Source organism: Crocuta crocuta, unplaced genomic scaffold (genome assembly GCF_008692635.1).
Source record: "Crocuta crocuta isolate KB4526 unplaced genomic scaffold, BGI_CrCroc_1.0 scaffold130, whole genome shotgun sequence".
In the NCBI taxonomy this organism is placed as follows: domain Eukaryota; kingdom Metazoa; phylum Chordata; class Mammalia; order Carnivora; family Hyaenidae; genus Crocuta; species Crocuta crocuta.
Genome location: NW_027527920.1, coordinates 439966 through 464966, shown reverse-complemented (window position 1 = coordinate 464966; position 25001 = coordinate 439966). Strand labels below are relative to the sequence as shown.

Below are 25001 nucleotides of genomic sequence, written 5' to 3'. Positions count from 1 at the left end.
GCCACTGCTCCACACTGCCCCCCAACGGCCAGGCCAAGGGCTTTGGGGAAATCAGGTCCCTCTGAGCCCTTCCAGTATGGAAAGTTGAGCATCTTGGTGGTATCTGAGAAATCCAGGCAACTGCTGCCTTGGTTGCTGCCCCAGGGGATGGGCTTTAAGTCCCCAAAGATGCTCCTGAGACCTGGTAGGGGGAGAGTGCGGGGCCCCAGGGAGCTGGGTACGAGCACAAGATATCCTAGAAGACGCCCTTTGCCCCAGTCCGGCTCACTGCTAACTCACCGGTTCAGGGAAAGGGGGGAGAGGGAGGCCAGGGGTCCCGTCTGGGGCCTTCCCCCGCCCTTCCTCAGGTCTCCCAGCTTTTCCCGGGGCCTCTCCAGCCCCAGCCTGAGAACAGACGCTACCTCTCTTGTTTTTCCCACAGCAAGAAGGGAGGCACAAGTTCAGAAAATAATTTAATAGAGAAACCATGAATTACATTCTTTACACCTAGCCTCCTGCAAGGAAGACAGACTCCTCTTGCTCCAAGGAGGCACTGAAGGGCACAAAGGTTAGAGATCATCAACATCCTTGTGGACTTTTTAAAAAGAACTCCCAAGTAACTCCACGTGAGTGCATTCTCCTCCAGATTAAAGACACTTCGCCCACATGGGAAGCTGAGGAGGTATTAACAGCGCCATTAGAGAGATAGGGAGACCCAAGCCCAGAAAAAGGAAGGGAGGCACCCAGGGCCACACACTGGGATAGCAGCGACATCAGACCTCCTGGACTGCCGGGTCCTCGGCAGCCTGATGGGTCAGGCGGCCCCCATGCCTGCCCCTTCCAGGCCAGAACCAGCTCTGTGGCAAATAGGGGCAAAGGATGAAGGCTGAGGACGCCTCCCCTTGTGCCCGAGCAGGAACAAGGCATGGCTTTCTTAACTTTGCCCACCCATACGAAGTACATTATTTTCACGTCTGAAGGATTATCTTACAATATTGAGAAGGTGGGCAGGAAGACTGGTGAGCTCTGTGGAGTGCGTACCGTGGGGTGGGTGGTCCCTGAGGGGTCTTGGAGAGCCCCATTCCAGTGCAAGGAGGAAAGTGAGTTGCAATAATGGCTCCCAGGAAGGGCAGGGGTGGGTGCAGGCAGAGCTGCCTGCTGACGAGGAGGGGGCAAGGGCAAAAGTGCCCTGCAGAGGGCTCCCTGTCCTGTTCCCAGAGCAAAAACAGAAGCCTGATGCCCCCAAATTGACAGGCTCAGGGTCCAGCAACCACCAAATAACAAGTCATAGAAAGGAAACTTCTCCCAGAGTCCTGCTCCCCTTCCCCCAGGGGCCAAGGCCCAGTGTTCTCAAAACAAACATAGGCAATGAGGGTCTGGGAAGCACAGAGTACCCTGAGGGAGGAAGAGGGGGATCCCAGGATGTGGGGTGTCTCAGAATTGCCCATCCAGGAAGCCTGCTCCACAGCACTGCAAAGGGCCACAGAATTCTGGGCGTCAGTCTAGGTGAGGGTGTCCCCAATTTCAGGTGGCTTGTGCTGTCCAGTCATCGTTCTGGGGTCACTGCAGCGTGCAAGCTGTGGAGAGGAAAAGGAAAAATTCAGTCTCATGTGTGTGGCAAAGAGGCAGAACCCAGGGCTGCCCGCAGCCCTCACTCCTCGTTGGTAGAGGGTCAGACCCCAGGGCAGGACTCACAGCTACGGACAGATTCCGACAGCCCCTCTTTGTCCAGGCTCTCGGCCGCCCAGCGGGACTCCCTCATCTGTGGAACAGAAAGGCAGCATGGGGGTGAGAGGCAGCCAAGGCAGCACGGGAGCCACCAAGCAGTCACCGAGCCACTGAGCACGCGAGTGCCAAGGGCAGAGATGGCAATGGGGAGACCTTCAGAAAGAGACTAGACGAGGAGACACACAAAGGGGCGCAGGGGACAGCCGGCCGGGAGCAGAGCTCATCCGGCCCACATGCTCACCTTGACCTGCTCCTTCAGGTATTCAGCTCGGGCCATGAGGTTCTGAACCTGCCAAAGGAAGACACGCCCATGGGGTGCAGGGTCACAGGGGCCTTCAAACTGCTTTCCTCTTCACTCCTGACACTCGCACAGCCCTCTCCCCCATCAGAACACCTTACCCAGGGGCCTCGTTATCCCTCCCTTCTCCAGAAAGCCTTTCCAACTGAGGCAGCCCAGCCCACTTCCTGCTGCTGGGTTCCCAGATCCTGTCTGTCCCAGTGCCCTGACCCCCAGCTCCTGTGCGCTCCATAGGGCCACCAATTTACCAAGGACTGACTCCTAGACTTGGAATACCCCAAGGGAAGCTGAGGCAGTCCCCCATGCGGGAGCAGGGTAAAAAGGTGAGAGGAAGCCCCCCAGTGCTCCCAACCCCAGTGGGCACCTCAGTGTGAAGCAGTTCCCGCCTCCGGCCTGGGGGCTCCGCTACAAAGAGAGGGAGGGCATGTGGTGAGGGCCGGGCGCCCAGGGCCTGGGGGAGCGTGGAGATCGGGGGGCCTCACCTGCCAGCAGCACCAGCAGCTCCCCCAGGCCGTGCTGGTACAGGTCCAGGGCATCCTGCTCCCCGCCAGCTTCCTCTTCCTGCAGCCACAGGGACACAGGTCATTTTGGGTCATGGCCTGGACTCTCCCTGCCCTACCAGGACCCCTCGCACTAGGCACAAACCTTGGCCATGGCAGCCGAAGCCACTTCCAGGGCAGCGAGGAGGCGAGGTTTGTCCCGGGCCATCTCTGGGATGAGGGCAAGGGCTCGGGGTGAGGGGAGCAGCCTGGGTTCGTCTCAGGGACAACCCCCCATGCTGCCTCCCCCTCAGGCCGGCGGGACGCTGCTGGCCAGGAGCCAGGCCTACCTCTGAGCAGGTCTCGGGCAGAGGTCCCCTGCCTCAGCAGGGCCTGATTGGAGGAGGACACGATAGCTTTGAGCTCCTCAGCCCGGGACACGTACTGCCCCACCTGCAGAAGGCAAGGGGCTGAGGAGGGGCCGTCCCAGCCCCCCTCCCTCACCAGCACCCACCTCCAAGTTCTCCCTCTGGGTACTCAGAGACTACTCCAAGCTGTCATGTCAGGGGGTCGACTGAGGCTCAACTAGGAGAGAAAGTTCTGGTTCTAGGCTCTAAGGAACCTGTCTGCAGAGGCCCCCGGATCCCTCACCTGCTTCCTTCAGGAGACTCCCTCACCCACCTTGGCCTTAATTGCCTCCTTCCGCTGGGCATCCACTTCATCTGTAGAAAGCAGGGGTTCGTATGAGGAGTCTGCCCCGCATCAAACTCTTTGGAATCCTCAGAAGGACCAAGTTCCAGATTTACCCTCTGCTTTGTCTCCCACAAAATTCTGGATGGGGAGCTGCTTCTGGAATCCATCCACTGCAGCTGCGGCCACCCCACCCCTGCTGCACCCAGGGGCTCCGGGCACTCACAGTGCAGGGCGGGCACGAAGAAGTCCAGAGCTTTGCAGTAGAGAGACAGAGCGGCCGCGGCGTCCCCGTCCTGGTCCTTCTCCACCGCCTGCACCACCAGGGCAGTCTGGGGGACAGATCGGCAGTCACGCCCGCCGCCCCCCATCCCCCACGCCGTGCTCACCACAAACAGAGAAGGGCAGATCCCCTGTTCACCACCGAATGGGGTAGATGGGTCAGCCCCCCAACCTGCCCTCACCCCACTCACTGCTCGTGCTAGGCTCTCCCCACTGGGCATATGCTCCAGGTCCACCCAGGGGTGGGCGAAGAAGTCCTGGAAGGAGATGCGACGGTTGGGGTCCCGCTCCAGGAGCCGCTGCAGCAGGTCCCGGCAGCCTCGGGAGAGCGGAGGCCGCGGGGGGAGCTGTGGGGAGGACGGAGGACAGACCACATGGGCCTCCAGCACTTCCACCCTGCCCGTGCCTGTCAGGACCGTGGGGGTGCCAAGCTGGGCCTGGGCCTGCTTGGCTTTTCTCCCAGAGGGGCGTGCACAACGATCCGCGGGCCAGCCCTTTGCTGCCTGCTATGAGCTGATCTGCGCTCCCGGAACCATACGGAACCCCTCTAGAGGATGCCCCCGCACCGCAAGCTGGCCCAGAGCCCACCATCTGTGCAGCTGGTGGTGAGGTCTCCAAACTCAGGGCCCTGAATCCCTCTGCCCACCAGGGGGCCAAGGCCCTTCGAGACCTACCTCAATAACCCGGTTGCTCCGGATCTTTTCTTCCACCTCTGTGAACGACCTGGAGGCAAAGGGGGGCTTGCCGAAGAGGGCTTCTGTGGAAGGAAGGCAGAGCGCAGGCTGGGAAGGGGCAGGGTCAAGCCTGACCTGGCCCACCTTTGGAAGATACCCCCAGCGCCAGGTCCCTGGGGCCCGCAGAGTCACATTCATTAGGCCCCTCGGGAGTGGCCCACTGAGGCCTAGAGCGAGGATACAGGGTGCAGGCTGCAGGCCCTGGGGTAGGGCGGGGGACAGAGCTCTCACCGTACAGGATGACCCCCACGGACCAGAGGTCCACGCGGGCGTCGTACTGCCGCTGACACACCATCTCAGGGGCCATGTAGAGAGGGGAGCCACGCAGTACATGCTTCTCATCCCAGGGGGACATGTGCTGTGCGAAGCCAAAGTCTGTGGGCAAGAGGCCAGGCTGCAGAGCTCCACTGGTAGTTGCTTCTCCTCCAGACTTTTAAAGCCTCACCCTGGGTTCCAGGGCAGGGCTCAGCCCACCCTCCAGGCCCACCAGGATCAATCCTACCCTGCAGCCTCTGCTCACAGCCCATCACTCCAGATCAGCCTGGAACACCCTCCTACATCTTCCTGTAGGAGCCAGAATAAATCCCACCTACCCTGCACAGCCTCCTCAGGCACCCTTTTCCAGGAAGCCCACCTTGACTGCATCAGCTACGAGGCTAAGGGACCACTAGGGGTTAATTTGTTACACCTGGCTTTCTGGCCTCCAGCCTCAAGTCCATTCTTTTCCAAATTCTATCAGGGGCCACAGCCACCTCCTGCCGCCCTTCCCCGCCCTGCCCCGCAACACTGCCACACTCGGGAGTTATAGGCTGAACCCCAATCCCCAATCCTGGTGAAAGACCAAGTCCTGACCCTGCTCACAACACTGAGCCCTTCCCCTCGTCACACACTGAGTTTCGACCCTGCCCCTACACAGAGCCCTGCCCCCATCCAGTCCACTTCTGGAGTCGAGTGTGGGAAGCTCGAGAAAAGTCCTGTGTTTTGGCAGTGGGGCTACACTTCTCAGCCCGTCACAGTGTGATGATGCAATGGAGGGCGCATGAAAACCCGGGCTGCTGCGTGAGCCCAGGCCACGGTAGGCCCCTGTGCACCCACCCTCCAACCTTCATCCCAGCTCTTCCAGACACACCTGCCAGTTTGAGGTGGGGCTTCTCCAAGGAGCTCAGCAGGATGTTCTGCGGCTTCAGGTCCAGGTGAGAGATATTCCGTTCATGCAGGAACTGCAAGGCGCTAGCTGGGGAGTTAAGACTCATGTGGGGTAACAGGTCAAAGAAGTCCATGTCCCACCTGTCTGTCGCCTCCCCATCTGACTCTTCAAGCCTGCACAACCTCAGTTCCGCTCTGGCTGGTCTACTGAATGCTTTAATACTTAAGTATCAGGCTCCTGCCACTTCTAAGAATTTGCCCCCTACCCCCTGGGACCTCTTCACAAGCTCCCCCTCCTGGAAGCCTCCCCAACACTTAGGGTCTTGTTCTTTTCTTTGACAAAGCACTTGGGTCCTACCCCTGGGCCCTGGAACATTCTACGAGTCCCTTATATTATGTTCTATGTGTGGAAACCTGGACTCCCCCCCACATGGGGACTCCTCTCTGTTTCTCATGGCATCCTTAAGCCAGGGACAGGCACACGGGAAAGATGGGGCCCTAAAAACCCAAGCTGGGACAGAGGCAACTGCTAAGAAGGGCTCTAAGCCTGGGGTGGGGGGCTGAGAGGGGCAGAGACCATGGGATGGGTGGATGTCAGGCTGGGGCCAGAGGCTTTTACCCAACTGCTGCATGAAGACGCGAGCCACCTTCTCAGGCAGAATCCTGCGGGTATGGATGAAGCGAGACAGGTCACCCCCTGCGCAGAACTCCATGATGAGGTAGATGTTGTCACTGTCCCACTGTGGTTATACAAGCAGACAAAGAGCTTGAAGAGAATGTCCTTTCTCCAGCTCCCTTGGGGGGGGGAGGGGGCCCACCCCAGGCCCACACCTGGAAGTCTTTCAGCTGTACAATGTGGGGGTGTTGAATGCCCTTGAGGATCTCAATCTCGGTCAATAGATTCTCCATGGATGCCTTGTTCAGACTCTTCTTGGGCACGCACTTTATGGCTACCACCTCACGAGTGTCCTTCTATGGGGACAGGAGATTTGACAGTTCTGCCCTGAGGGAGCCAGAGAGCTCTCGTTCCCTCTGCACCTCTTCCCCCCAACACTGGGCATCCCCAGTCAGACCGGGGCTCCAGGCTTCCCAGCCTCCCCTTCTCAGGATAGGGAGGCACCCGGATTCTGGAATCTCCCTCCCCTCCCCCTCCGTCCCTCCTCCCCACCCAGTCTGCTGTTCTCCAACCCTGTTTCAGAATCTGTTCCATTGTATTCTAGAGTGCCCCCACTAAGGCATGTCATTCAGTGTTCTAGACCAGCGCACTCCGCTTCCTAACTGGGTCCAGCTTTCTACAACCCTGTCGCAGACTCTTTCCCAGCCCACCAAGTATCCTCCCTGTTTTGTGCCTGTTCTTCAGCCAGTGACACCCGGGCTCCACCGAGTTGTCCACCGGCCTCGCCAGACACAACAGGGCTGCGTGGGCGTGTGTTTGTGTCTAACACCTAAGGGTGGCAGTCGAGTCTCTGCTCCCACCGCATCCACTGCAAGACACACGGACGCTGCCGGCCGCGGTCCACTCCCTGCTCGCACGCCGCGTGTCACCGTCTCACCTCTCGGACGGACGCCCAGCTGGACTAGCTCGGGGTCCAGCGGGCACCGGAGCCCGGCCCTCGTCGGTTCCCCGGCCCCGGGGATGCACCGCCCCGCACCCACCTTGGCGTAGGCTTTGTACACTGTGGCGTACGTGCCACTGCCCAGGCGCTCGGTGAGGATGAAGCCGTCCAGCCGCGGGGGGGCCCAGCCGGGCCCGGCCATCCCGGCCGCCCCGCTCCTGCCGCTTCCTGCTTTCAGACTCGGGGTTCCGGCGCGCAGCCCAGCAGGCACATCGCGCGGCCGCCGGGGACGGGGGGGGCGGAAGACTCCACGCTGCCCCCAGCGCCGCCCTCCGGGACTGCAGCGCGGCGGGCGGGGCACAGGCCTCGCACCGCCCCGGGCCCCGCCTCCCCCAGGTTCTCCAGGTGCAGCTTCCGGACGCCTTGTGATTGCGTACTCCGCCAGTGCCCGCAAGGGCCATTTGGGAATACTGAGGTCCTTGCGGGTCAAGGCAAGCAGACAAGGTCACCAGGAGGAAAAGTCAAAGAGGCTCCCGAGGGTCTCCCTCCGACTTAGATCAGCATCTCTAAAGTAGAGATTGAAGGTGCCTTTGGGAAAGGCCAAGTAGGCACAGGAAGGGGTATCGGAGGAGCTCCGTTCAGGCTCCATAGGCCACCCGCATTCTCCTGAGTCCACCAAACATTAGAACCAGTGTTGTTTGAAAATGTTTTTATTTAAAGCACAAAAATTGAGACATTACATATACATTTATACATGAAGAAAAAACACCAGAAAGTTTACAAAACCTTGGTCACTGCCACTATCATTCAGTGGCTCTGGGGCTGGTGGGCTGACAGTCTGTAGGCTGCCTCGGGGTGGGGCCCAGGATCCCAGAGGCAGGCAATTGGCCAGCATTTTGAGAAGTCCCCTCAGTCCACACACCCACTCCTCTAGCCTTTGGAGGGCAGGGTGCAGGTTTTACCTGTGGACTCCCAGGTGCCCATCGCACTGACACACCTGAGGCATCCCCAGGAACACTGAAAGGTGACCTAGGTTCTACTTGGGGTATGGAGCCCGGAGCCCTCAGAAAAATGGCTCATTAGTCCAGCCTGGAAGATGCAGTTCTGGACTGATTCTTCCTGCCTCTCTAAGAGTCATACAAACGCGATATTGCTAATAGGAGAAGGCAGAGTGGGGTAGGATCTGAGGCCACGGTAAAGGACTGCTGTCCCTTAGAAGAAGAGGAAAGAAAAACAAACAGGGCCAAACCACACCAAGACAATCAGACTCCACCCTCCCAGAAAACCGCCAAAGGCTGGGCAAGACAACTTGGGGTCAATGTCTTCTATCCCTCCCCCCTGCCCCAAATCCCAACAATCCCATTGCACATTCAGTAAGTCTAAAGAGGGAAGGGCTCAGAGAGGGCCCCAAGGGCACAGGCACTGCCCATACCAGGATGGTGCAGGGGGCACTAAAGGTCTACGAATCTGTTAGAAACTTTAAGGCAGGGAAGAGCCTGGGGCGACCACGCCAGAGGCTCTGGAAGCCCAGAGACCACCCCAGAGTGATCTGGGGAACAGAGCCTGCCTGCCATCCAAAGGACTGCAGTTCACCTAAACGGCAGCCCTTGGGAGGCTACCCCAGCCTGGGAGCGAAGGAAAGGAAGGACTGTGGAAGCCACAGGCTTGGTCTGAGATTTGCGCCAGGCCTGCTGGGGGAGGAGTGGAGTCCCAGGACCCTGGCAGAAGCAAAACTCCAGCTGGGATAGGCCCGGGTCAGCTGATGATCCCAAGTACGTACACGTGTGTGCCTGTGCACGTGGGTACAGGAAAGCGAATTTAGACCCAGCGCTCCGAATCCCACCAAACCACCACCAGAGAAGGAAAAACGGCTTTTTTTTTTCTTTTCTCTTATGTAAAAAATAAGTCCCAATCCCTCCCCCCCTTCCCTCGGGCAGAAGGGAGAGCTGGTTGCCTGAGGAAGGAGGAAGCACCCGGCAAGCCCCTCCCCCGGTCTGTGCTGGGCATAACCACTGTTTAAGGCACCCACGGAAAGTGCAGCTAAAAGGCAGGCAAGAGGAAAGGCTGGGGCAGAGGAAGGACAGTCGGGAGCCTAGTTCCCCTGGAAGGCTCCTCGGGCAGCACTGGAGGCAGCGCTGCGGAAGGTCCTGTTGCTGAAGATGCCCTGGGAAAACTCCTCCTGGGCCTGCTGGAAGCTGGCCCCCGTCCGGCGGTACAGGGAGTGCACCTGAGGAAAGAGGCCGGCATGAGAAGGCCGCCCTAGGGGCCCGCTGACCTCCCATCCAGAGCCTTGATGACACCCGCTGGACCTTTGGGACCTGGGGAGCCCAACTGCTCTAGTGATGAGCTTGAGGCAAAGGCAGGGGAGAGGTGCCGCCTTCCTCGGGTTGCTATTGGGCCGGCACCCACACTCACCCGCTTCAGAAGGAAGAGGGAGAGCACGGCGCACAGGGTGAAGAAGCCAGCCACCACCATCATGATGATCGACACAGCCAAGTGGTCTTCCTTCAGTGTGGACAGGGCTGCGATCCAACCACTGCAAAGGGAGGCGGCCAGAGGGGACACAGTGGGAGCGGGCCCCGCAGGTCCCTGTGAGATGCTCTTCCCTAGGTGGCTGCTGTATGCTGACCAGCCACCACCTAGGCACCTCCCTGCAGCACAGAGCCAGGGGGCCACAAGCCCTTGGCCTGTGAGACCAGGTCTCTGTGAAGGCTGAAGGGAAGGGCCCCATGCAGCCCTCACAGCCAGGAGTAGCATGGGGGAGGGCCTTTCCCAGCTGTTCTAGAGGACATGGAAAGCCTCACTGCTCACTCCCGAGGGGCCCCCCCCTCTGGAAGGAGGATCACTGGCCAAGCCATCGCATTCATCCTGTCTCCTCAGCTCCTCCTGCTGGGGCCCTGGGCAGCCCCTCTGCCTCCAGTGTCACCTTCCTGGCCCCAGTGTCTTTATCTATAAAAGGGGATAGCCTCACACTGCCTGATTTAAACACTTACCACAAAGCCACAGTTCTGAAAATAGGGCAATACTGGTATAAGGACAGACATACAGATCAATGGAATCGAACTGAGAGTCCAGAAACAAATAGATACATCTCTCATCAACTGATTTTTGACGGGGATGCCAAGACCACTAAATGGGGAAAGAATCCACATGGAAAACAATGAAGCTGGACCTTCACTTCAAACACACACAAAACTTAACTCAAGATGGTTAAGAGACATGGGGTGCCTGGGAGGCTCACTCAGTTAAGCAGCTGACTCTTGGTTTCGACTCAGATCATGATCTGATGGTTCAGGAGTTCAAGCCCTGCATTGGGCACTGTGCTGGTGGTGCAGAGCCTGCTTGGGATTCTGTCTCTCCCTCTCTCTGCCCCTCCCCACCTCTCTCTCTAAAAATAAACTTTAAAAAACAAACAAAAAACTTTTTGTGTCAAAGGACACTATCACAAGAATGAGAAAAATAATACACAGGAGGGGGAAAATGTGTTCATTATATATCTCATTGGGAGCTGGTACCTAGAATATGTAAAGAACTCAACAACAAAAAGACAACCCAATTACTAGAGAAAGACTTGAATAGACATTTCCCCAAAGATACACAAATGGCCAACATCATTAGTCATTCAGGAAATGTCAAGCAATAAAACAGTGAGGGGGCGCCTGGGTGGCTCAGTCGGTTAAGCGTCCAACTTTGGCTCAGGTCATGATCTCATGGTTCGTGGGTTCGAGCCCCGCATCGGGCTCTGTGCTGACAGCTAGCTCAGAGCCTAGAGCCTGTCTTTGGATTCTGTGTCTCCTTCTCTCTCTGACCCTCCCCTGCTCATGCTGTCTCTCTCTCTCTTTCCCTCAGAAATAAATAAAACATTAAAAAAAAAAAAAAGCCAGTGAGATATCACACCTCTAGGTTGGGGAAAAAACCAAACCAAACCTGAGTTGGTGAGAATGTGGGAAAATGAGAGCCTTCACACACTGCCAATGGAATGGTGCAGACTTCCAGCAATTCCACTCCTAGGTACATACCCACAAGGACCGAAAATAGGTATTCAACCACTCGTTCAAAAATGTTCACAGCATCGCTATTCACAAGAGCAAAGAGGTGAAAAAAACCCCAGGGTCTATCAAGTGATCAGTGGATAAGCAGGTGAGTGGGATATTATTCAGCCATAAAAAGGGATGGAGTGCTAATCATGTGACAACCTGAGCCTTAGAAACATTATGCTGATTGAAAGAGGCCAGACACAAAAAGCCACCTACTATACGGTTCCACTTAGATGAAATGTCCAGAATAGGCTGACCCAGAGAGACAGACAGCAGCTTAACAGCTGCCAGGGGTTCGGGGAAGGATGAAAGAACTACAGAGTTTCCTGTTGGGGCGATACGAATGTCCTAGAGGTAGACAGTGGTGAGGGCCACATGACACTGTGGGTCTACTACACACCACTGAATGTTTTACTTCAAGATAGTTTAGGTAGTAAATAAAATGTATGTTATGGGTATGTCACAACCAGTAACAAGAAATGGGGGTTATATCCATCCAGCTGTGGGGGTTGGGAGGTGAGGTGAGGAAGGTGCTGCAGAGCTCGTGAGGGAAGCCTGGCCAGGTAATCGGGGCAGGGGGGCCAGGGCGGGGGTTCCCAACCAGAACTCAAGCCTTCTGACTCCTGAGTCCAGAAGCAAACAGCAGTTAGGCCACAGCCTGTCTCCCAGGATCTCACTTAGAATGGTGAGTAATGAAACTGGGTCACCAATCAAAGAGAAAAGGACCAGATTAGAAACAGCAAGATGAGGGGTGCCTGGTGGCTCATTTGGTTAAGCGTCCAACTTGGGCTCAGGTCATGATCTCGACATTCTTGAGTTTGAGCCCCACGTCGGACTCTGTGCTGGCAGCTCAGAGCCTGGAGCCTGCTTCGGGTTCTGTGACTCCTTCTCTCTCTGCCCCTGCCCCGCTCATGCTCTGTCTCTGTCTCTTAAAAAATAAATAAACATTAAAAAAAATAAAAATAAGAAAGGAAAGAAAGAAAGAAAAGAAAGAAAGAAAAGAAAGAAAAGAGAAAGAAAAAGAAAGAAAGAAAGAAAGAAAGAAAGGAAGAAAGAAACAGCAAGGTGAGCCGAAAGAGGGGCGGCGGCAGGGCAGTTGTGCACAGGCTCAGAGTGCAAGGTGAGTCAGCCCTTCCCTCCTCTCTGGATCAGCTGCACTGGAGGGAGGGGACCAAAATAGTGCAGCCCTTCCAGGCTCAGGCTTTCAGCCAAGTGTCAGCCTGATCATTCTGTAATGTTCTCTGTGCACTGGGGTGGAACGGAAAACATCAGCCATCAGCTGAGCCCAGGACTACGGCGGTGCCCAGGAAACTCAAGCCAGTTAGATGCTCAAAGCAAGAAGAAGCCAATCCAGGAGAGGCTAGGGCTCCATCTCCTGACATTACAGGGCCTCTGGGAAAAGTCACAGCAGAGTCTGCAAAGGCCAGGGCATCTGTCAGCAGCGCCCAAACCCAAGGGCTCGTCTGGGGCTGGACAAGGAGCCTCTGCCTGAGAGGGGAGGGGGGGTNTCCTGACATTACAGGGCCTCTGGGAAAAGTCACAGCAGAGTCTGCAAAGGCCAGGGCATCTGTCAGCAGCTGCCCAAACCCAAGGGCTCGTCTGGGACTGGACAAGGAGCCTCTGCCTGAGAGGGGACGGGGGGCGGCCAAGAGAAAAGGATAGGATGCAGTCCTCCACAGGACAGAGCCCCGGTAGCCTGGACAACGTAAGGCAGTGAGTAGGTGAGCAGTGAAGAACTGGGGAGAGGGGTGCACACAGGCAGATCCAAGCCAGTCCACCCACCCCTCTCCCAACCCGGGTAGAAGATGGGTCATCTGCGTGGACCCTCTGGGAGGGAGGACAGAGGGCGAGAGAGGTCAAGCCACTTCTAAAGCGTAATTCCATCTTGCTGCCCCAGGTCTCACCTGTCCCCCAGGCCAGGGATGCCAACCAACTGGATGATGTAGATCCCTATTTGACAAAAAAATACGAAGAAGAATACAAAGAAGCTGAAAGAATTGTCGGACCTGTGGAGAGAGGGGGAAATCCAGTCACAAGAGGGCTGGGGCTCGTGCCTCACCATTCCTCACTTGGCATGGCATCTGTCCTCATTAGGAGGCAGGATGGGAGCACAGACAGGTCCAGGGGACCCACCACACTGTCCATAAGGACACAGACACCCACAACCATAATCAAAAAGGGCTCGCCACTCATTGCCTTCCAGTTTAAGGGGTTAATGCTTAACCCCTTACTCAAAGAGCTAATGAAGTGGCTCACCCAAAGGACAATATAAAGAGCCTAACAGTCCATTTCCAGGTGTATGTGTTTGCATTTCATATAAAGCAAGGAAAACGAAGCCAAAGGTATAAGTATCTAATAATAAAACTGTAGGCCTGGGTGGAAGAAAAAGTATTTGGGGAGCACAGAACTCTAGACCAGACCTCCAACTCCATGTCCCTGAGGACTGGAATAGAGTGAGGTCACAGGGAGGCTGAGTGCAGGGGAGGGTTCAGCCACTGCCCTCCCCCCACCCCCACCTTCCTGGGGCCTGCAAGGCTACCAGGCCTGAAAGCTTCGACTCTGAGGCATAGTTCCACAAGCCCTAGGGATCTGTGAGGTGGCTCCACTCAGGTCCACGGTATCTATCCTAGGTCAACTGCTTTGGCACTCAGCAGGCTCAAGAGAGCCTGGAGTGATAAACCATGGCGAGCTTATCAAAGCCAGACTCTCTGAGAGGGGCTAGAGCTTCAGAAGGAAGCTCTCTCCCTGGGTAGAGGGAGGGAGCTCAGCCTCCCTCTACCCAGTGGCTAAAATCCTAATGCACCAGACAGAATGGGAGCAGTGGGAACACAGGGAAGGGCTATAGACTCTTCCCTAGATCTCCCACGCTTAACCTAAGGACAGTGTCCAGAGCAGACCCCATGCACAATGACTCAGGAAAATGGCTCCTGACCCCTGTCTGTTCTCACCACCGGTGGGAATGGGAAAGTGAATTTCCCCACCAACCTATTCTGCTCTAAGACTAGGATGGCGCCCCCGGCTTAAGGCCCTTAGCCTGCCACCTGGGATGCCAGCCATGCACTGACCCCTTGTCCAAGCCCCACTCACCGGAAGGCTTTATAGATGGGCCGGTACCAACACAAGAAGGCACAGGGGGTGAAGATGATAAACCACAGGATCGACAGGCCAAAGTTCACTCCGTTGCTGCTGTCGACTAAGAACCAGGCCAGGCAGGCAAGCAGGTTCAGAAACAGAGTCACCGAGTGCACTGGGGAGGGGTAGGGGAGAGAGAGAGAGAGGCTCGTGCCATGGAGACTGAGGGCTCCCAGGCATAGCGAACCACCCCCTGGGGAGGACATGAGGTCCACAGAGTGAGGGGAGCTGCAGAAATACCATAGGACCTTTCGTCTGCTCCCAGGCGCAGTGAGCTCCCAGATGCTGATTTTCTGGGGCAGAAAAACCAGGGACCAAACCAAGTTCCTAAGAGGTGAAGGGACACCCCAGATATATGATGGGGTGGGGGGGTGGCAGTGAAGGGAGAATGTAGACTCAAAGGCTGATGCTTGGGGGAAGGAAGCCCTTGGAGACTCCTGTCCCTGCCCCTAGATGGCCCACCCACACTGAGCTACAGGGAGTCTATTATGCGCCCACACCCAGGGGCCTGTGGGGAGTGGGGCCTCCACCTAAGGGGGGCCTTTCAACACAAGGTGCCCCACAGGAACTCTGAAGCCTCTCACAAGTCTCGCTCTGTGTGATCCGTGGTGTGAGCTGGCCCCCCAAGGGAGGTTCCCACACAGGGTAGACTGTGGAGGGCCAAGCAGGTGGGCCGCAGGTACCCTCCACCCCTGCCCAGCATGAGGAAGGCTGGAGTCTGCAGGGAGGAGCAGCCAGAGCCCAGAAAGGGCTCTGGAGTCACACCCCATTTCAACGTAAGCTCAAGAAGGCAGGCGCGGGACTCACGCATCCAGAGATAGTAGAGCATCTTGCATATCCGCTGGTAGTCAGCAGGGATCTCTACCGAGAAATCCTGATAGAAGCAGGGCTTGACAGGGCACCAGAAGGGCAGGGGCGGCCAGTTGTTCTCTCTCACTATATGGAGAGAGGTGACAAGGTGAGGCCCAGCCTCCACAGCAGCATGGCAGGGTACAGGCTACCGCAGTTTACGGGCCAAACCAGGGCTCCAGAGGGGCACCAGAAAGTGGGGCTCAGGGTCTCCATGGGTAGGGGGTGGGGTGGGAAAAGAGTGATGGGGCACGAACGCACACGAGCCTGCTCCAAGATAACGGATCCCAAATGCACTGGGAAACAGAGCAAAATGGCCTATGGGATTATTTTTATGAACAGCCAGCCCATAAGTACAAGGGGTCATCATCATGATGAGGGGGAATCGCACGACCCGTGTCCCTACCCCAGCAAAAATTTCAGGGCTGGGAAGGAGTGTGGAAATAACCCCCACCCGTCAGGTCCACACTGCAGGTCTCCTGGCCTCCACCTCCCTGCCCTTCCTGGCACTGGCACCAGGGCTGCTCTAAGAAAGTCGAGCCCGACAGGGGTCCAGGGTCGCCCCGGGACAAGCAAGCTCAAGGAATGCTCCAGTGCCAGGCCTGGCGACCCAGGACCCAGCGGACTCCCCTACCATGTAGGCTGGCCACGGTGTTCTGCAGCTCCCGTTCCTTGCGCTCCAGCTCGGCTGCTTTCCTGTCCAGTTCTTCCTGCTGCCGGAGCAGGCTTGCCTGGGCTGCGGAGGCCACGGCCTGGGGGGCACGGAAGTGGGACAGCCGGACACAGAGACAGAGGGACAACATCAGTTGTCAGTGAGAGCAGAAAGTCAGAAGGGCCTTGCCCCATGTAGGCAGAGCCAGTCCCAGCCCTGGGTGGGCTTGGGTACCAGAGACCACCACAGAGAGGCCAAGGTGACCCGTCTGCTACTGCCTCAACACCACCTCTGTCCCCTTAGCCATTAACCAGCCCTACCCAGGGCTCAGGGATGAAGGGAAGACCCCTGAACTTGAGATGAGAGACCTCTCTCCCATTCTGGAGTCCAGGCAAAGTTCAGTTACAGTGACATCTGGGGTAACAGCAAAGGGAAAATGGCCTCACAAGAGACTAACCTGTCGCCAGAAACCCAGAGAGTCACACCTCATCTGAAGAGCCCGGAGGGGGTGCGTGTGAAGGGGAAACAGTGCAAAGCTGCTAGCAGTGAGTGTGGAAAGGACACCTGAGGTCAGATCATGGGCATCTGGAGCCTCAGGGATCCGTATTTAAGTACCACCCTGCCCCACCCCCAGGAGCTGCCCCCTTGAAGTCCAGCTTAAAATGTGACCGGCTATACCCCGGCAAAGCCCCCTAGGCTTGCCAGGCTTTGATGACATGCGGAGTCCAAGCTTCCTCCCCTGTCCAGGAAGAGCCTCTGAGTGAGGCATCTAGGGACCGTGAGGTGGAGCAGAGGTGTCCCTGGTGTTCCAGCCCAAGGCCCCACTCCCGCCAGGGGCTACAGCTGTCGGGACCTGGTTCCTCCCCAAGTCTACAATCGTTTTCGGAAGCAGATATCAGACCAGTCACCTTGTAGGACGGCAAGCCACGCATATGTGTACATACGTGTGTGTATGCACTCATGTATGTGCTCACATGCGCGCGCACACACTCACTCTCTCTCTCTCTCCCCGAAAGGAGTTTTCCAAAGAGCCAAGGCGGAGTTTAGGAGGTAAATTTCAGGCACTGGGGGCAAAAGCAGGACCAAAATGGCCCAAGCTAAAGGTCTCAGCCTTCCCTCCCAAGTCTGGTCAGAAGGCGAGAGCCGCCTGGGGCCCACGAGAGTCCAAAGCCTGGCTTGGGCCTCGCCCTCATGCTCATCTACACTTCGCCTACCTTCGGAAGCTTTTGCACGGAGCTGTCTCTGAGAATACTATCTCCTCCTGGTAGCATCTGCCTCTCTGAGAGCTCACTCACTGCCAGGACTCTGCTAGGCAGGGACTTGCTGGCCTGTCTACGGCAGCAGCTGCAACATACAACTCCACTGTGGGTCACGCTCACCGGGGTAGTGAGGAACACAGGGCAGGCCAGTGAGGTGATGGAGGCGAGTGTCAGGCACAAAAAAGACAAGGTTCACAGTATTTGGCAAAGGGACAAAGGAAAATAGGAAGGCAGGCAGAAATAAAAGAGGTTAAAAAAAAAGAGAGAGAGAGAGAGACGAAAGGAGTGAGGGGGGATGGATAGATAGACAGACAGACAGATATATTCTGGGCCCCGAGTAAGAGAGGGCAAACCAAAGGCCCCGCGAGGATCTGGAATGGCACAACAGGGGCAAATGCTCTCCCTGAAGACACCAAGGACCCCAGCCTGGCAAGCAGANGCAGAGAGCATCACGAGGGCCCTTAAAGGGCTGCCAGGAATTAAGGCCCTCTGTCCACCTCCTCCCCCATCTCAGGGCTCAGCTACTGGCGCTACCCTCTCTGGAAAGGAGAGGCAAAAGGGACTTTCGTCAACAGTACCTGGGGGGTTGGCTGGGTTGGCTCCACTGAGGGCTGGAGAACCGCCGGCTGCGAGGGCGCAGGGAGCTGTGTGACAGGAACTGTCGTGGCTGCATTTGTCTGCGTGGGACACACCGACGGGGGCGGGTGAGTAGGGCTCCACGAGTTGGCCACACGGGGGCAGACCCACAGCAGGGTGAGTGCCGTGCCCTGGCTGTGAGGGGCATTCCCTCTGGGACAGGCCTGGGCCGGACTCAGGCTCTAGGCCACGTGATGCTGTACCTGCCACCCCTGGCCTCCCTGCCACCGGCCTCCCCTCTTCAGTGGGAGCCCCGATGACATGACAGACCCCAAGGATAGAAGTGCTGGTTTCTTCATCCTTACCCCTACCCCAAGTTCACATTAGGACTGCGGCTTCTCAGAGCTGTCTCTGCCTCTGCCCCGTCTTGGTCCAGAAGCCTGGCACCACCCAGGGGACCCAGGGACTCAGAAAGAGGGCACGCTCACCAACCTCTGAGAAGGGGTTGAATTCAGCCAGGCCACCTTGTGGGGCATTGGTCAGCTGGGTCACAGAGGGGTCCTGTGAAGGTAAAAAATAGAACAAACAAAAATGGCCATGAGCCGCTGGGGAGAGAGGACCCTGATGAAGGGGAGGGACATCACCATGTTCTGGGCTCTCCCAGGCCTGCAGGCATTCCCAGGGATACGTGGCCGAGGTGAGGCTGCTGAGGCCCTTCCTGGTGCCCTGAAAGGCCTCTCCAGAAAGGCTCCTCTGCCTGGCCCCTGCCACACCGGAGCCGCAATCTCTCCTCCCTTTCTGGGAAAGGAGTTCAGCCCCGATGGCTCCCCGGAAGAGTCCCAGAGCAAGCTTTACACTCTGAGACCTCGTAATAGACACCTAGTAAGGGTCCTTGTTAGTGCCCTTAACAGATTCAAAAGGGTTTACAGCATTTACCTCCAGGGACTGGGTGGGTTGGGGGGGGGCGGTGCGTGGTAGGAACAGAGACTCATTTTTTAATTTATGACCTTTCTGTACTGTTTTATTATTTTACAGAAAGCATTTATTCCTCTTATTTATTTTAAAAAGCTTATTCATTTTGAGAGACAGAGAGAGTGTCCAAGTGGAGAAGGAGAAGAGAGAGAGAGGGAGAGAGAGAATCCCAAGCAAGCTCTGCACCACCAGTACAGAGCCTGATGAGGGGCTGGAACTTGCACACTGCAGTATCATGACCTGAGCCAAAGTTGGACACTTAACTGACTGAGCCACTCAGGCACTCCCCCGCCCTTTTTTTTAAGCTTATTTATTTTGAGAGGGAGGGACAGAGAGAGCAGGCTTGTGCCCATACATACAGGGGAGGGGCAGAAAGAGAGGGAGAGAGAATCCTAAGCAGGCTCTGCACTGTCAGCGCAGAGCCCAACTCAGAGCTCCATCTTGTGAACCTTGAGATCATGACCTGAGCTGCAATCAAGAGTTGGCCACTCAAAGGGCACCTGGGTGGCTCAGTTGGTTAAGACTCCAACTTGGCTAGGGTCATGATCTCATGGTTCATGGGTTCAAGCCCTGCCTGGGGCTCTGTGCTGACAGCTCAAAGCCTGGAGCCTGCTTCAGATTCTGTGTCTTCCTCACTCTGCCCCTCTCCTGCTCTAGCCACCCAAGTGCTCCTCTTATTTTTTATTTTAATTTTTTAATGTTTAGTTATTTTGAGAAAGAGCGTGCGCAAGCCAGGGGAGGGGCAGAGAGAGGGATAGAGAGAGAGAATCCCAAGCAAGTTCTGTGCTGTTAGCACAGAGCCTCAAGTGGGGCTCGAACTCAGAAACCATGAGATCATGACCTAAACTGAAACCAACAGTCAGATGCTTAACTGACTGAGCCACCCAGGCACCTGCTCCTCTTACTTTTTTAAAGGACAGTTTAAGGTTCTGGAATAAAAACCCACTGCTGGCTGCCAGTACTGATTTTGTTAAATCAGACACACTTGCTAGGAACAGAGGCATGAAGCACTCAGATGAAAAGCAGAGAGAATGTTTTGTTGTTGTTGTTTTAAATGCAAAAATGTCCTTTAGAACCTTCTCCATCTGACCTCTGCCAAGGCCAGCCCTCCAGCCTAGGGCCTGCACGGCACTCCCTGTCATCTCCTTCACTGAGCAGCCTCCCTGCTGGCCTGGGGCCAGTGGGCCTCATCCCGCTCCCTCCCAGCACGCAGTCATCCTTTCCCCGGCCCGAACATAATAGATATGGGGCTCAGGTCCAGCTCGACAGCGATGCCTGGGCTCTGGGAACAGCTGTACCACCGTGGACAGTGCCAGGACCCAGGTTACAAGGCCTCGTCTTGGCCCCACTGTGTACCTAACCCCCATCCCTCACTTCAGGTCCACACGCTCCCGTCCTGCTCTCTTGGCCACACCTCCACCAAGAATCCACAGACTGGATTCTCAGACACAATATTAACATTAGACAGACCCTCAGGGAACACTCCCCTCAATTCTCAGACATGGAAACAGACCCTACCGTGGTGCCGCACTTGTCCTAGGTCTCAAGATGGCTAGCTTCCTACTCTGTACATTCACAGAATGTCAGCCATGAGCATGTTCTCTGCTGTTTTTCACACATACTAACTCTCATCTTCTCACCTGGGTCTCTGGTTCCTGAACAGTGAGACTGTGTCTGGCTGGTCCCTGGGCCCAGCCCAGAGCTGGGCACACAGCCTCAACTCACTTCTCTCTAGACATACCTCCTCCCTGGACCCCTGCCAAATTTCCTCTGCAAGGAGGCAACGTGGTTCTGTCCATTCTGCTGGACACCATCCCTGCCTGGTGGCCCCCACAATTTGGGCAAAGGGACAGGTGAGGCTCAGAAGGCCCCCTGAGCTGGAGGGACTGGCCTTGAGGTTGTTGGCTGGGTGACTAGTAGATTTCTCCCAGAATTACTGGGCTGGCTTTCTGCAAGAAAGATTTGGAGCTCCAGCTCTCTTCCCCTTTCCGACTCAGCAAACACCAAGCCACAGCACGGTGAGTGAGCTGAAGTCACTGAAATCAGACCCACCTTGCAAGGAACTGGTTACTTGAGTGTGTGTCACAGGACAGAAGACAGAAGGACAGCTCTGGTAGCAGTTTCGGGTGCCGGCCCACGTGTCTGGCTGAGGTGCGTGGGTTTAATAGGCAACCTCCAGACGCATGCAGAGATGTCATTTTCTTTACCACGGTCAACCAGAAGAGGATTCTGGGGGTGGGCAAGCTGACTACTCTGTCCATGGTGATTTCTCCTCCTTTTTCGAAAGTCTTAAAGACTTGGTCCTTTACCCCTCACCAGATTCGCCATAAACAATTTCTGTCTCCACCAGCATGCTGTGACCTCCGCAGCCAGATGCTTCAGTATCAAGTTCATACTTCTGGCTCCTAGTGTTTGGGGAAGAGTCGATGCAGGGTAGAAGGTAAATGATGTTTGAGAGCACCCGCTGCATGCTCTGCTCTACTTTCTCTGGGAGGTGCTGCCCCAAAGCTGGAGGGTACCTGCATCACTGAGGCAGCCCCAGGGCCCACAAGCACCCTGCCTCAGAAGATGGGCCTGGAACATTCTGGGACACCTGGGTGCTTTCTCAAAGATGAGAAGCTCGGGCCTGGTGAAAGAGGAAGGGAGCTGACATTAACTGAGTGTCTACTATTTGCCAGGCTTACACAATACACAATGTGTATTCACATATTGTGAAGTTCTAGTCACCCCAGAACTGGCCACTGTGTCAAGATGTCAGAAAAGAAGCTTCTACCAGCCTTCCTCAACCTGATTCTTTTTTTTAAATTTAATTTAATTTTATTTTTTTAATATTTTTATTTATTTCTAGGAGAGAGAGAGAGACAGCGTGAGCAGGGGAGGGTCAGAGAGAGAGGGAGACACAGACTCCAAAATAGGCTCCAGGCTCTGAGCTGGCAGTTAGCACAGAGCCCGACACGGGGCTCGAACCCACGAACCGCGAGATCATGACCTAAGCAAAAGTCGGACGCTTAACCGACTAAGCCACCCAGGCGCCCCATCAACCTGATTCTTTAAAAGAATTAAGGCCCAACGCCCTAAGGCATCCATTGTCTGCAATAACTTGACTTCTGTGCATCTAGAATAGTCCTGGTTCTATTCTATCCCTGTGAGAATGGAGATCATCGTCACTTAACCAGCTTCTGAACTCTGTGGCTCAGCTGAGGTATCCCCTCATTCAACCTCATGACCACCCTGAGAGCAATTAGTCTTTTTAGTTTGCAGCTGAAGAAAGTCCCCTCTCAGAGGGGGGAAGTGGCTCGTCTAAGATCCCAGGGGTAGTGGCTGAGCCAGATTCTGAATTCAAGTTATCTGTATCCAGGGACACGAGTGGTAAACCTGAGAGGGCAAGGTGTGGGTCTACCTTGTTCAGCGGTGTACCCCCAAAGCCTGGTGCACTTGACAAACAGAAGGGGCTCAGTGTATGGCTGAATGAATGAACCCCACTCCTGAGGAACACTGATGGGGCACCAGGAGTGACCAGGACAACTGCTTCTTGCTCATGTTTTTATTCCTGGACATCAGGAAAGCCCTTGGGGCACACCCGTGTTAGGAGACATGCAGCGAACCTTGCACTAAGGACCACGCTGACTGGTTTGAATATGACCCTCAGCTTCCACTCGACTCACAAATAACAAGCCAACGGCAGAAGCTTCTTTCCCACTAACTAAGCATCAGCTGGCTCAGAAGTGGGTCAAGTAGTTAATTCAAAGCATGGCGAGAGCTAAGTTTCACCTACAGAGAGGTAACCTAAAACCCCTTGGGACCCAAAGGGCCGAGCCTGGCTAATGCCCTTTACTGAATATCTAACAAAGAAAACGCTCCCGCACTCAGTTCTTTTCATTCTAGGAAGAGTCACGAACAGTGTGAGTGACACACTGAGACCAACAGGATGCAGCTCTTGACCTTCTGGAGCGGATGACTGTGGCAGAGACATGTGCGCATAGCACAAGAGCCCAGGGCATAGGGGGAAAGGGAGGGGAAGGGGGGACAGGGGAAGGGCGGAGAGGCTCACCACCTCTGGGGCGGGGAAGCCCTTCGGGTAGCTGGGGCGTGAGGGCCCAGAGGAAAAGGGGCAGGCGCAGGAGCTCTGCCGGGAAGGGCCTAGAAAAACACTTGTTTCCAGGTTGGCAATCACTTTCCATGTCACAGGGGCCGGCTGTGCTTGAGCGGTGACGCTTCCTTGCTTTCCCCTCCTACACTCCACCCAAGCGCCCCGTGTCGGGTTTATTTCAGGCTCCAAATAAACACATCATTTAATGCCTCATGAGCTAAAAAGGCTCGGCCACTCTCTCTGGAAGGCAGAGCTACCAATACTTTGGAACTCTTGGGAAGTCCTGTTTGCTTTGGAGACAAGGCTGTGTGTCAGAGGACAAAAAAGGGGCAATCATCCGCAAACTGGGTGGCTGGGTGCCAAGTAAAAAGAGCCACGGTTCTGGGGCGCCTGGGTGGCTCAGTCGGTTAAGCGTCCGACTTCGGCTCAGGTCATGATCTCACGGTTCGTGGGTTCAAGCCCCGCGTCGGGCTCTGTGCTGACAGCTAGCTCAGAGCCTGGAGTCTGTTTTGGATTCTGTAACTCCCTCTCTCTCTGACCCTCCCCTGCTCACGCTGTCTCTATCTCTCTCTCAAAAATAAAAACATTAAAAATTAAAAAAAGAAAAAAAAAAGAGCCACGGTTCACCTTAGAATCCATCCTAAGGAAATACGACACAAATACATGAAAATCTGAACCTGCAAAGATAGTTATGGCACCAGTGTTTATAATAGGAGGAAAAAACATCAGGAAATGACTTAAATGTCCAACGACAGTGAGCACAAGAATGTTTTGGAACACGTCCCCTCAATGGCCTACACAGCCATTAAGAAATCACAGCTATGGAGCACCTGCATGGCTCAGTTGGTTAAGTGTCCAACTCTTGGTTTCGGCTCAGGTCACAATCTCTCAGTTTGTGAGTTCGAGCCCCACGTCAGTCTCTGTGCTGACGGTATGGGCTTGCTTGGGATTCTCTCTCTGCCCCTATCACCCCTCTCAAAATAAATAAATAAACTTTATTTGTAAAATAAATAAACAACCACAGCTATAAACACAGGGCAGCATTACGGAAAAGGCTTTGTATGAATACCACATAACAATTTTTGTCAAAAGCATTCATGTGTGAAAAGAGACTGGCAGGAAAACACATCAGAACAACAATGGCTGCAAAAGACTGGCAGACAGAGAAATGATCTATTTTGTCTTACGAATGTTCCATAATGTGATGTTATTTTTACCTTGAAAGCACACATGCCCACACGTTTTTAAAAAGAGCGTGAGGACCCATCAAATGGGCAAGGTGCACGCGGGCCTCTCTCCTTGCCCCAGCAGTGATGGACCCAGCGGCCCAGAAAAGTGAGGCTGACCCACCCGGCCTGGCACCAGAGGCCCCCCAGGACCTGGTGCCTGCACCCCTGGTGGCAGTCTGTCCTTGGTCAAAGCGAGGCACCTGCCATCTCCTTCCACCTTTGTGTACTCCCTACGCAAACCGTCCCACGTCAAGTTCAGGGCTAGGACATGGAGAAAAAAGCCTTGATTCTCACCCTCAAGTGACGGACGGTACAGAGAACGAGAAGCCAGGGCAGGAGGTGACAGCATGGGACCTGTGCAGGGCAAGGGCTGATGGGAGGGCTTCACAGAGGAGGGAGGGACTAAGCTGTCTGGGGGTCAGGGCAGGCTTCAAGGAGATGGCACTTGGGTCGGATCTTGAGAGAGGACACAAGTTCAGCAAGAACTAAGGAGGGAGGCAAGGGCAGCATGCAGGGTGCCGCCTGGCTCAGTCAGTTAAGCACCCAACCCTTGAACTAGGCTCAGATCATCATCTTACAGTTTGTGGGTTCGAGCCCCACAGTGGGCTCTGCACTGATGACACAGAACCTGCCCGAGACTCTGGCTCCCCTTTCTGCCCCTCACCTGCTTGTGCTCTCTCTCAAAATAAATAAACATTTTTAAAAAATTAGAAAGCAACATTTGCAAAGGCCCAGCATCTCTGTGTGTTCAGGGCACAGGATGTGAGGCGACCCAATAGGGTGGAGGCTGGAATTCCCCCAAGACAGGAGGACAAAGGACACAGAAGTTTACTGAAAACCCTGCAAGGGACCAGCAGGCAGGACAGCACAGGAGAGGCTGTCTGCCATGAGGTAGTGCTGGGGGGCTGGAGTCATGGGGGGAGGTGAGGAGGTATGGGAATGCACAGAATGTTCCTTTTTGGTACCTGTAGCCAGCTGTAAGTAGTCCACTGGTCAGCCAGGACTAACGGCTATTCTGAGGTGGGTCGCCTAATGAGCCTGTTTGCATACAGCCCAGCAGTCACTCTGGGCCCTTCTACCTCACTCAGGTTTCCACCGCTCGAGCCTGTTGCTGAAAAGTAGCCTCTATCCAGAAGGTTCTGGGGGCTGTGGAGTGACTTGAGGAGTGACAGAAGCCAGGAATGCCAAGGAGCCAGGCTGCAGAAAGGGTGGAGCCAGACTGCAGGACTTTGGCCTCCGCCCATGAGCAGTGGAGGACAACTGTCGTCTCTGTGCCGTGAGGAGAGCACAGCGGGTGGGGAGGGAGGACTGAG

General features: G+C 55.6%; 2 protein-coding genes across 5 annotated transcripts in view; both read right to left on the bottom strand.

Annotated features, from left to right (window-relative positions):
- Positions 1-439: 439 nt before the first annotated feature.
- Positions 440-7177, bottom strand: ULK3 (unc-51 like kinase 3). Of its 4 annotated transcripts, none has more exons than XM_077745667.1 (16): positions 6993-7177; positions 6168-6308; positions 5956-6076; positions 5320-5424; positions 4422-4565; positions 4131-4213; positions 3648-3803; positions 3401-3506; positions 3166-3206; positions 2835-2937; positions 2651-2715; positions 2488-2566; positions 2370-2410; positions 1949-1996; positions 1675-1741; positions 440-1556 (listed from the first exon to the last, which is right to left on the bottom strand). In XM_077745667.1, exons 1-16 carry the CDS (start codon positions 7092-7094, stop codon positions 1540-1542), a joined length of 1419 nt encoding a protein of 472 aa, XP_077601793.1. In that variant the 5' UTR covers positions 7095-7177; the 3' UTR covers positions 440-1539. The 4 variants fall into 4 exon arrangements, with proteins under 4 accessions (XP_077601793.1, XP_077601802.1, XP_077601815.1 ...); XM_077745676.1 differs by having other exon boundaries at positions 3648-3713; XM_077745689.1 differs by lacking the exon at positions 6993-7177 and adding an exon at positions 6890-6950.
- Positions 7178-7584: 407 nt separating this feature from the next.
- SCAMP2 (secretory carrier membrane protein 2) overlaps positions 7585-25001 on the bottom strand; it is a 24118-nt gene continuing 6701 nt past the window's right edge. The window contains exons 2-9 of the mRNA XM_077745656.1: positions 17890-17958; positions 17400-17498; positions 15545-15662; positions 14869-14997; positions 14017-14176; positions 12834-12935; positions 9308-9428; positions 7585-9119 (exon numbers count right to left, since the gene is read on the bottom strand). Coding sequence (XP_077601782.1) covers positions 8985-9119; positions 9308-9428; positions 12834-12935; positions 14017-14176; positions 14869-14997; positions 15545-15662; positions 17400-17498; positions 17890-17958 — 933 coding nt within the window. The 3' untranslated portion in view covers positions 7585-8984. The remainder of the gene's footprint in view (positions 9120-9307; positions 9429-12833; positions 12936-14016; positions 14177-14868; positions 14998-15544; positions 15663-17399; positions 17499-17889; positions 17959-25001) is intronic.